The sequence below is a fragment of the Pteropus vampyrus genome, unplaced genomic scaffold (genome assembly GCF_000151845.1).
Source record: "Pteropus vampyrus isolate Shadow unplaced genomic scaffold, Pvam_2.0 Scaffold72, whole genome shotgun sequence".
In the NCBI taxonomy this organism is placed as follows: Eukaryota; Metazoa; Chordata; class Mammalia; order Chiroptera; family Pteropodidae; genus Pteropus; species Pteropus vampyrus.
The window spans coordinates 3,866,855-3,877,403 of NW_011888853.1; the positions used below are offsets into that span (position 1 = coordinate 3,866,855).

Consider the following 10,549-nt stretch of genomic DNA (forward strand, 5'->3'; position numbering starts at 1 on the left):
CGCAGGAGCCGGCCCGAGCCCCGCGCGGCCCACCGGGGTCCCACACGGGGAGGGGAAGGGCCGACCCCCGCCCGGCGGGCAGCGGGGAGGCTGAGCTGCGCGCACCTCACCTGCCCGCCTTCGCCCCACGCTCCACGCTCGCAGGAAGTGCGGGCTCGGTGGAGGGAGAGCGGAGGAAGCTGCCAGAGGTGGGGGCAGAGGAGTGGAACCGGAGGAGACCGCGGGGCGGGGGAAGCTGGGGTTCCTGTCATGTGACCCCCTCCTCTCTGCTCCCTCACAGCCCTGCCTGGAGTAAGGGAGCGGATTGCAGAGGGTCTCCTCCCGGCGCTTGTTCCCTTGTCCCCAGGTGAGCGGGGTGCAGAGTGGGGGGAAGAGGCAGAGCGTGAGGGGATAGGAGACAGACTTGAGGCCGAGGGGTCCCTTTGTCCACTTCCCAGGGCCTGGGCTGTAGCCGCGCCTCTTGGTCTGGGGTCCCCTGGCCGGGCGCCGCGAACCCAATGCTGAGGGCCAGACCACAAGATAGGAAACAGAAGGGGGTCCCAGCACGCCCAGACGCGGGGCGCTGCGGGAGGCCAGAGCCTAGGAACTGTGGGTTCCGGACAGGGAGCCCTCCGAAGGGAGAATCGGCCGCAGAAAAGAGCGAGAACTGTCTGTGGCGGAAGGGTGACTGGAAGGCCTGGGCCACAGGTGGCAGGTGGGGGTGGGAGGAAGCAAGCCTTGGGCCCTGGGTGCCTCGGCTTTGGCTGTGAGGGAGGGACCCATCTTTCCGCGACCTCTGGACTCCACCCCCATTTTACAGATGGGGAGGCTGAGGCCCCTGGCCACGTGTTACTTTGGGAGATGGATGAGGACTGAGGTCAGATCTTTCTCTTCACTTCCGGGCGTGCCAGGGCCAAGACCTTGAGGCTCGCCCAGCAGGCGCCCCGCAGCCCCCCGCCCCCCAGCAGAGATGCTGCGGCAGTGGTCCGTGCAGTCCGGGCAGGCCCCGGGGGAGCCGGGGGAGCCGGGGGAGCCGGCGGGCGAGGAGCTGTGGGAGTCGGAGATGGAGCGGCTGTGCTCCTCCCAGGCGCCGGTGCGCACGCTGCCCTACGCCATGGTGGACAGGCGCTTCCTCCGGTGGGTGCCCGGGCGCCGGCCCCGGCCCAGGCCGCGGTGGGGATGGGGAGCGCTGCAAGGGTGCGCCAGTTGGATGGGGGGCGGAAGACCCTGCCTGGCGGGTGGGCATGGTGGGTGACTCAGGGGCGCCCCCATCGCCACCCCATACCAGGCAGCTGCGGGAGCCCGAGGGGGTGAAGACCCCATACTGGCGGCGGTGGCGGCGCAGGGGGCGGACTGCAAAACGGAGCCTGGAGGAGACGGCGCAGCAGCTAGCCCAGGGCTTTGGGCTCTGGGAGGGGGCGCTCTACGAGATCGGGGGTAGGACCTGCACCCCAGCTCCCACCTCCCCTCTCTGGGCTCTCAATGTCCTGTTTAGAATAAAGAGGAGGGCATCATCCCGCTTGCCATTGCCCCGCTGCATTCCCGCCACCCAGCCCCCACCCCCCTTCCCCGCACACAGCCCTCCTTCCTCCCCATAGTCCCGGCACAAACTGTGGTGGGTGACAGCACCCTCTGGTGGCTGTCAAAGGTACTGTTAGGCCTCTAGGACACGACCCTGAAACCAGTCCCATGAGGCTGGTCACACACACCCCATTGGGTTGGTCAGTCGACCCCGATACCCGTCCCATCGGACTGGTCGCCCACAGGCCACTGGGCGGGTCAGCCCTGAGTCTCCGCAGGGTGGCTCATCGCTGCCCTAACCCGCCCGCTGTTGCCCCGCAGGCCTCTTCGGCACTGGGATCCAGTCCTACTTCACCTTCCTTCGCTTCCTGTTACTGCTCAACCTGCTGACCCTGCTTCTGACCTCCGGCTCCGTCCTGCTGCCCCTGGTCTGGCTCCGGCCCCCTGACCCAGGCCCTGCCCTTAACTTCAGTGAGTGCCTGGCCTGCCCGCACCCTGCCCCGATCCAGAGCTCGGAGTGCGGTCACAGCCCTGAGCCTCTGTGTCCTGCCTGGGCCTCCTGCCTGGGTCCGGCCGGGGACTCAACCCGCCCAAGCCCTTTGCACGGTACGCCCGGTGGCCCAGCCCCAGGGCCGTGCTCGGGCCTCTGTGGGGTCGAGGGCCAGCAGTGGGTAGGGGCAGAGCCTCACCCAGGCCTGGGGGTCTTTCCTTACTGGCCCTCTCTCCCTCCCCATAGCCCTCTGGTGCCCTGGTGGCACCCAGCCCCAGACTGGTGTTCCCAGTTTCCACAACCAACTTTGGAATGTCTTAACTGGCAGGGTGAGTGGGCTCTGTCCCAGCTGTGGGCCAGGAGGGCTGGGGACCCAGTCTAAGAGGACCCCACCTCTCCAAGAACATTTCGGCTTCTAGGGAGACAGTCTTACACAGATAAGCTGGCCAGGCCAGTGATGGGGTCAGAAAGAAGGTGAGGCCACTGCACAGCCCAGGCCCATGGACAGGTGCCCACAACCTTCAGGGCCCAGTGGGGTGGGGATACCACGGACAAGAGGGCACAAGGGTCCAGGCCTCCAGGATATCACCTCACCCTCATCCTGGGAAGCAACTTAGCGGTTACCGTGCAGACTCCGTGTTCCAGTCCTGTCTCCCTCAAAACTGTGGCCTTGGGCAAGTCGCCAAAACCCTTGGTGCCTCTGTGAAATCGGGGTACTCGTACCCCTTCCCGATGGTGTTATTGTGGGAGTTAACGCGTTGACACATGGAGAGCTCTCGGCACACAGCCTGGCAGGGACTCGCGCTCAGTTGTCACCATCCACGTCCCCAGGCCTTCAGCAACACCTACCTCTTTTACGGAGCGTACCGGGCCGGGCCGGAGGACGGCTCGGCATACAGCATCCGCCTGGCCTACCTCCTGAGCCCGCTGGCCTGCCTGCTCCTCTGCTTCTGTGGGACTCTGCAGCGGTGAGAGCGCGGCCCCTGTTTCCACATGCGTTCGGGGGGTCTTCCCTCTCACCCCTCCGTTGGCATGGTACCTCCATACGGTGGCAAGAGGGCCCTGGCCCCTACTCGTTAAGGCTCATGGGTGCTTCCAGGGTCCAAATTTTGTGTCACCAACTGCAGACCTCAGGGACAAGGGCCACTGCCCCTGTTTCCCCACCCCCCACTGAGGCCGTGGCCAAAGCCTGCCCCTGGGACTGCCAGGGGCTTCCCACCCCAGACCCAGGGCCCAGCCACGGCTGAGGCTGGCAAGCGGGAGGTGCCCCGCCCCCACAGGCCCTGGCCTCCCGCCCCTCCAGGATGGTGAAGGGGCTGCCCCAGAAGCTGTTCCTGGGCCAGCACTACAGGACGCCTCTCAGTGCCAAGGTCTTCTCCTCCTGGGACTTCTGTATCCAGGGGAAAGAAGCGAGCAGCATCAAAAAGCACGAGATCAGCAATGAGTTCAAGGTGCGTGCGAGGGCCTATGTGAGTATGTGTGCGTAAATGTGCCGAGTGTAACCGTATATGAGGGTATACGGTGTGTGTGCACGTGCATGTGAGTGTGAGTGTGTGCACACATGCATGCACACCAGGTACTACAGCTGGAGGCAGCGGCTGTAGATGTGAGTGCTCACCTGCACAGTGCGAGGAGAGCGTGGTCTGTAGGACACCACCGGCCACTCCCCGGCCTGTCCCTGCCCCGTGTCATCCAAACCCTGTCTAAGTGCTGGCAGCCTGTCTCCCGCACCCACTGACCAGGGTCTCGACCTGTTGGACAGCACCCCCTTCCGTGCACCACCCAGCCTGGCCCAGCCCTAACCGGCCTCTGCCTCCACTCCCACGACAGGTGGAGCTGGAGGAGGGGCGTCGCTTCCTGCAGGTGCAGCAGCAGACCCGGGCCCAGAGAGCGTGCCACCTGCTCACCTACCTGCGGGTCAACTTCCTCATTGGGGTCCTGGTGGTTGGGGCCATCAGCGCCATCTTCTGGGCCACCAAGTACTCACAGGACAACAAGGAGGTGCCAGGCAACTGACACTCATTCATTTAATTCCAGCCAGAACTGTGGGAGGAGACGGGAGGTGGCACTTTAAAGAATCTGAGGTTTAGAGAGGTTAAAGCAATTTGCCCACAGTCACAGCCGGATCGAGCTGGCCTTACCTGTGGACATTGCCCACTGCAATGCTGCCATAGTCCATGGCCTTCCAGATGCAGGGCCCACCTAGAGTTGGATTTTAGGGGGTGCTTCTGAGGGCCTTCCAGCCCACGGACACCCCTGCTCATCCCTGCAGGAGGCCCTGTTCGTGCTGCTCCAGTACCTGCCCCCCGGAGTCATCTCTCTGGTCAACTTTCTGGGTCCTCTGCTGTTCACGTTCCTGATCCAGCTGGAGAACTACTCTCCCAACACTGAAGTCAACCTCACCCTTATGTGGTGAGCGCCACCTCCTGGGTGACAGGCGGGAGGGAGGGGAAGGCAGGGAGGACTCAGAGGCACGTGAGGAGCTGTCCGGCTGCCCGTCTTGGTTGTCTCCTGGCACCAGGGGTGCCAAGCAAGGGAGGGCAGGTTGGCCCTGTTGGGGGCACTCCAGGCCCCTCCGGCCAAAGAAAGTTAGCAGTCTGGACCAAGTGCTGGCCACTGAGGGGGGCCAGTGACGGTTTTGCCAGAGGGTGTGGGGAACCAGCTTCACACCCTCAGGGGAACCAGGAGCGTGGGATGCACACAGTTCCCACATGCCTGAGGGCTTACACTCGTTACCCTGACAACCCTCACATGACCTGTGAAGCGGGACCATCCTCACTTCCCCATTGGACATATGAGGAAACTGAGGTTCTCAGGGACCAATCCCTCAGCCAAGGTCAAGCTCGCCACACCTGCTGCATGGAGGCTCACACGCAAGCCCTCCTCTGCCCCACGCTCTGCTCCGTGTCCCCTCTCCAAGCCAGGGTCCTGTCTCGGACCCACAGACCCTCTGCCCCCCCTGAGCTCCAGCCCAGCTTTGCTCTCCATCTGCTGCCCCCTGCACCCCTGCCTCCCAGCCTCCTTCGACTGACAGCCCCTGTCAACAGCCTGCTAGGCGTCAGCATTGAAAAGCATGCACTTAGATGCCACGTGTGTGCCATGGTGTCGGGTTGGCCGCCTGCTCGTGTGACGCGGGCGTGCGCGTGCACACGTCGGTGGTTTCCGGGGCAGCGCAAGTACCAGGCGGTAGGAGACAGGAAGAGCTCACCCGCCAGAGGACATTAAAGGTCCATCGGGTATACGGGGAGGACACCTGGACTGTGCAGTGTTTCGCAGACTGATTTAAAAACAGAACCCTTCTCCCATGAGTCATCTGGAGACCAAGATTCTGGGGAACATTGTCGTGGATGGAGCAGGTTGGAAGGAGCTGGGCTGTGGATTCAGAGGGGCTGGGCCTGGGCAAGACACGATCTTGCTCAGGTATCAGCCACACCTGTATCCCGGGTAGAGCAAACCCACGTGCCCGGGGCCTCGGCCCTGACACAGCCTCTGCCCCCAGGTGCGTGGTGCTGAAGCTGGCCAGCCTGGGGATGTTCTCCTTCTCGCTGGGCCAGACCATACTGTGCATCGGCAGAAACAACACCAGCTGTGAGTCCTACGGCTACAACGCCTGTGACTACCAGGTGGCTCATGGCTCCATCAGAGCCTGTCTCTTCTGTGCCCCTCCCTGCCCCTTTGAACCCCTTGTCCCTCCCCAGGTCTCACCGCAGGGAGAGGCCATGGGCAGAGCTGCCACACCGCAGCCCACCACCAGGGGCGCCATCCACACCACACTGCGCCCTGGAGGGTACTGCTCCCGGCTGTGGGGTTTTCCTGCTCAGATCTTACCCTCGAAACCTGGGTTTTAGCTTAGCAATCATCCCAAACTCCGGGCAAGGCTCCTGTGCCACAGAGACCCCCCCAGCGGGTGGGCGAGGGGCGGCTGGGACTGTGGACAGTGACAGGCCCCTCTGCACCAGTGCTGGGAGAACGCAGTCGGGGAGGAGCTGTACCGGCTGAGCATCTTCAACTTCCTGCTCACCGTGGCCTTCGCCTTCTTCGTCAGCCTGCCTAGGAAGTGAGCCACGTGGGGACAACACGGGGGGAGCCTGGGCATGTCTGGGGATGGCCAGTGGCCACAGCCGAGGGTGAGCAGTTCCCATGCGGGTCCGTGTGAGAGTGGGAGGGCCTATGACCGTGATGGGTGGGGTCCACACGTCCTCCCGGATGGTGGTCCCTGGACACTTCTTGCCCCTAGGCTGCTGGTGGAGCGATTCTCAGGCCGGTTCTGGGCCTGGTTGGACCGGGAGGAGTTCCTGGTGCCCAAGAACGTGCTGGACATAGTGGCGGGGCAGACCATCACCTGGATGGGTCTCTTCTACTGCCCCCTGCTGCCCCTGCTCAACAGCATCTTCATCTTCCTCACCTTCTACATCAAGAAGGTGCAGGCTCCCGGGCTGGGGTGGGGAGCAGGGCTGTACCTGGGTGGGGCTCACGTCCTGCCCCTGCCGCCTCCCCTGCTCAGCGCCACCTCCCTGGGCCTCGGACTCCTTGGCATCTGCATGCGGGGCTGACACGCCCACTGTTGTTGCTCCCCAGTACACTCTCCTCAAGAACTCCAAGGTGTCCCCCAGACGATTCCGTGCCTCCAGCTCCACCTTCTTCTTCCAGCTGGTGCTCATCCTGGGCCTGCTTCTGGCCACCGTGCCTCTGGGCTACGTGGTCAGCAGGTGAGGGCAGTGGAGGGGCTGGAGGCTGGCGGGCGGGCAGCTCCTCACTGGGTCCCTGATGCCAGCACACGCCGGCCCTTTCTCCACAGCATCCACTCCTCCTGGGACTGTGGCCTCTTCGCCAACTACTCGGCCCCCTGGCAGGTGGTCCCAGAGCTGGTGGCCCTCCGGCTGCCACCCTCTGGCCAGCGCGCCCTCCACTACCTGGGCTCCCGTGCCTTCAGCTTTCCCCTCCTCATCCTGCTCAGGTTCTTCTAGGACAGCAGGGGCCAAGGGAGGGGCAGCTTGGGGGGAGGGGTCCTTCCTTCCATGGGCACCCCACCTCATGGGATCTGGGAGCCAGACAAGGGGAGCCCAGGGAGGCAGGGGCGCCAAGGCAGGTGGCCTGGGGGTTCCCCCCGTGGCCCTGGGCAGCCCCCTCAGGGCCTCACCTGCAAAGCCGGCCCCTGACCTGACCGCTGGGGAAGCACAGTGCCTGGTGCAGATGCTCTGCGAACCTGCAGCGTTATCTTTGTTGCCATTGAGAGGAGGGGAGGCTGAGCGTCCACGGGAAGAAGGACGGAGAGAAAGCAGTGTCTGCGAACGCAGGCAGAGGGAGACCCCAGGAGGCGTTTTTAAAAGACTTGGTGGGGAGGGAGGAAGTAGTGGGGTGACTGACCTTGGGTTCCCATCTGTCCAAAGCCTCGTCCTGACCGTGTGCGTCTCGCAGTCCCAGGCCAACGCGAGGGCCATCCAGGGACTCCGGAAGCAGCTGGTGTGGGTGAGTGTCATCTGAGCTGGAAGGAGTCGCCCACTGCGGGCGAGACGCTGTCCGGGAGTGTGGTCTCGGCCGGGGGTAAAAGCGGGGATGGTGGAGAGACAGGATGGGCTCTAGGCGTGGCCTCGGGCCGGGAACCATACGCAGGAATAGCGCCTTAGACTTGGCGACAGGGGTTTCGCAGGAGTATGGCCTTGGTCTGAGGGCGTGGACGGGACCTTGCTGGATCCTCCTGGGGGTGGACTGGCCCTTGCGGGGCGTGGCCTCCCTGAGGGCGGGACCAAAGAAAGCTGGGCCTCGGACCTGGCGCGGGATCTGGAGGGGCCATGGCCTCTGGTTTAGCGGGAGAACGCGGTGGGCGTGGCCTCTGGCGGGGGCGGGGCCTGGGGCAGGGGGCGAGCCGCGGACCGCGGGCCGCTGAGCTGCAGCTGGGGAGCTGACCGCTTCACCGCTGCCGGCTCGTGGGAGGAGGCGCCTCTGTTAACCAGCCGCTCGCTCTGCTGCAGCAAGTCCAGGAGAAGTGGCACCTGGTGGAACACCTGTCGCGGCTGCTGCCAGAGTCGCCTCACGCTCTTTCTCCGCGCCCACGATCCTTCTGCCCGGGATCCCCGTGCCCGGGCTCCCCGGCCTCCCGGCCCCCCAGGCCGGGGCGCCCCCTCGCGGATCCCGCCTGTAGATTCCGCTTCCCCAGCGGTGCGGATCAGTAGCACCGACTCCGCCTCTGCCCAGGGCGGCCCCCACGCTCCTGCGCCCTGGTGACCCCCGCTACTCTCAGTGGGCGCCCCAAAGCGGGGTTCACACACCCAAGGGCAGCAGGAAGAAAAGGTGGGAACTTGTGTTTACACTTTTATCTCATTCCTTGAAAATTTGTTTCTGTCGAATGTTTTATAATGTATATAATTTATTAGTATAGTCACCCCTGAATACAATTTATAAATATATATCCATTGGGAGTGCTCAGAAATCATTTACTGTGAGTGGTGCCATCATAAGATCTGGAGGCCGCCCCACCTGGCCACAGAGCAAACCTGCACTGGGGGCTTGCTGTGTGCTACCTGTGCCGTGCCCCACAAACCTCCTGGTATGTCTTCCAAACACGTGAGACAGCGGAGACCCACAGAGGGGCAGTCTTCAAGCGGCAGAGCCCGCATCTGAACCCCAGGGCCTTGGTTCCAGAGCCACACTGCTCAGCAGCGATCCCCCAGCTTGACTTCAGGGGCTTATGGGGCTCACCTGAATCTGGGTAACGGCGGGTCCAGCTGGCCTCTCAGCAAGATTCCTCACAGCCTTGCGCTCTGAGCCAGCAACCCCGCATCAAAAAGGGACTGCTCTCGGGAGAGCAGAAAGAGGCCCCTCACCATGCCTTCCGCAGGAACGGTCCTTCCACCCTCTCTGTACCCCCCGCCGAGCCAGCCTTGAGGAAGAGTGGGGGTGAAGATGTTCCACCAGGAGGTGGGCGAGGCTGGGGTGCCATCTAAGACTGGGTCCAAGGTTCCTAAGCCTGTGGAAGCTTCCTTTTTGAAGCCTCTGGCCCAAAGCTGCAGTGATTAAATCCATGGAACTCAGCATTGGAGAACACCCGAGAAGCTGTCAGAAGCTGGCCCCGGGCCAGTGACTCTGATACGACTGACCTAGGCGCAGTCAGCAGTCAAGCATCGGGGCTTTCTGCAGCCCCGGGTGACTTACCTGCAGCCGGGATTGAGAACTGATCTAAAGAATTATCAGGAAGGAGGGTCAGGAGGAGCCCCCGGACGTCTCTACCAGGGGCCCAGCGCCTGGCTGGGTTTCAGGCCCAGACGCAGTGTCTGGGCAGCTCGGGCCCACCGCCCTCGGGCCGGAGGCTTCCTATGGTCATTAAAGGCTTGGTTCTCTCGCTCGCCCAGCGCCCAGCATCACAAGACCCATCAGGCTGTCAACACGTGGGGGCCCTATTCTGGGGCTGGCATTGAGCCTACAAGGGGAAGAGAGCTCGGTGCTCCGTCTGGGCAGGGCAGCCAGCCTGGCCGACAGGAAGGGGAATGCGTGGTGATAATTAGCAACTTAGGGCCAAAGTGTGGTCCCCAACCAGCAGCAGCGTCAGCATCACCTGGGAGCTTGTTAGAGATGCAGATTCTCAGGCCCCAGCCTGGACTGGATCAGAAACTCTAAGGGGAGGGCCAGCAGCTGAGCCCCTGGGGGGATGCTGAAGGGCGCCTCCGTGGGAGAACCACTGCCCAGCACCATCTAGGTCCTCTTCCGACCGCCTCGTGTCCTTCTGGGGGATGTTTACTGAGAACCAGCCAGGTGCGAGGCCAGGCGCCCTCCCGGGGAGCTGTGAGGGAGCAAACAAGCTTGGAGGCTGTGGGGAAGGCGGCGAACTCGCATTCTGGGCGCAGCCTTGGCGTGGGGCTGGCACCACCCTCCTGAGTGGCTGTGAAGACTAAGTCAGCCATTATTTAAAGTGTCCCAGTGGGCGTCCTTACTTGCATTGTGGGCATGGCCCACTGCAATCTGGTCGTCGGTCTAAGAGAGCCAGGTGGGAGAGACCTGAGGCCCCCATGATCACGACTGCCCGGCAAGACGACCTGGGGGCAGGAGGCTCAGAGGCTGGACCACCCCTTCCAGCAGGAGGTGTCATGGAGCACATGACTAGCAGGGAAGAAGGGAGGATTCGGACGGGAGGAGGAGGCAGAAGGAACAGCCTGAGCAAAGGTGTGGGGATGGGCCGAGCGGGGCTGGGCTGGGAGACTGGGGCCTGCGGCCCCTGGCCTGGGCTGTGGGTGCGTGGGGACAGTCAGAGCGAGGGTGGACCAGCTCACCTATGGGGTGTGCCATGGGCTTGGATGACCTTTTGTAGGCGATGGGGACCCGGGGCACATGACATGATGTACCTACTCTGCCAGTAGCAAAGAATGCACATGGGGGCAGGGAGAGACCTGTGGGGGGGCTGCAGTAGGTGGGGGTCTCCCAGGTGCAAGAGCAGGTGGAGGAGAGCAGCGGACCCAGTGCCCCCACCTTGAGGGGTCCTGGATTCGCCCCACCCAGCCTGAGAGGGCTCCCAGCTACGTGACCTGCAGCTAGGTCCGCTGAGGCAGCCCGGGAAAGACTGCCACC

At 63.6% G+C, this 10,549-nt stretch overlaps 1 protein-coding gene across 6 annotated transcripts in view; it reads left to right on the plus strand.

The window, feature by feature from the left end:
- TMC8 (transmembrane channel like 8) overlaps window positions 1-8,423 on the plus strand; it is an 11,025-nt gene extending 2,602 nt beyond the window's left edge. For 2 of the 6 annotated variants that reach the window (XM_023531743.1, XM_023531744.1), the window contains exons 2-17: window positions 281-346; window positions 800-1,116; window positions 1,268-1,416; window positions 1,822-1,971; window positions 2,237-2,319; window positions 2,822-2,958; window positions 3,294-3,441; window positions 3,821-3,991; window positions 4,263-4,402; window positions 5,490-5,613; window positions 5,950-6,047; window positions 6,228-6,411; window positions 6,569-6,699; window positions 6,789-6,947; window positions 7,381-7,459; window positions 7,945-8,423. In XM_023531743.1, coding sequence (XP_023387511.1) covers window positions 950-1,116; window positions 1,268-1,416; window positions 1,822-1,971; window positions 2,237-2,319; window positions 2,822-2,958; window positions 3,294-3,441; window positions 3,821-3,991; window positions 4,263-4,402; window positions 5,490-5,613; window positions 5,950-6,047; window positions 6,228-6,411; window positions 6,569-6,699; window positions 6,789-6,947; window positions 7,381-7,459; window positions 7,945-8,163 — 2,139 coding nt within the window. In that variant the 5' untranslated portion in view covers window positions 281-346; window positions 800-949 and the 3' untranslated portion in view covers window positions 8,164-8,423. The remainder of the gene's footprint in view (window positions 1-280; window positions 347-799; window positions 1,117-1,267; window positions 1,417-1,821; window positions 1,972-2,236; window positions 2,320-2,821; window positions 2,959-3,293; window positions 3,442-3,820; window positions 3,992-4,262; window positions 4,403-5,489; window positions 5,614-5,949; window positions 6,048-6,227; window positions 6,412-6,568; window positions 6,700-6,788; window positions 6,948-7,380; window positions 7,460-7,944) is intronic. The other 4 variants (XM_023531742.1, XM_011362008.2, XM_023531745.1 and 1 more) reach the window with 4 other exon arrangements.
- The last annotated feature ends 2,126 nt before the right edge of the window (window positions 8,424-10,549 follow it).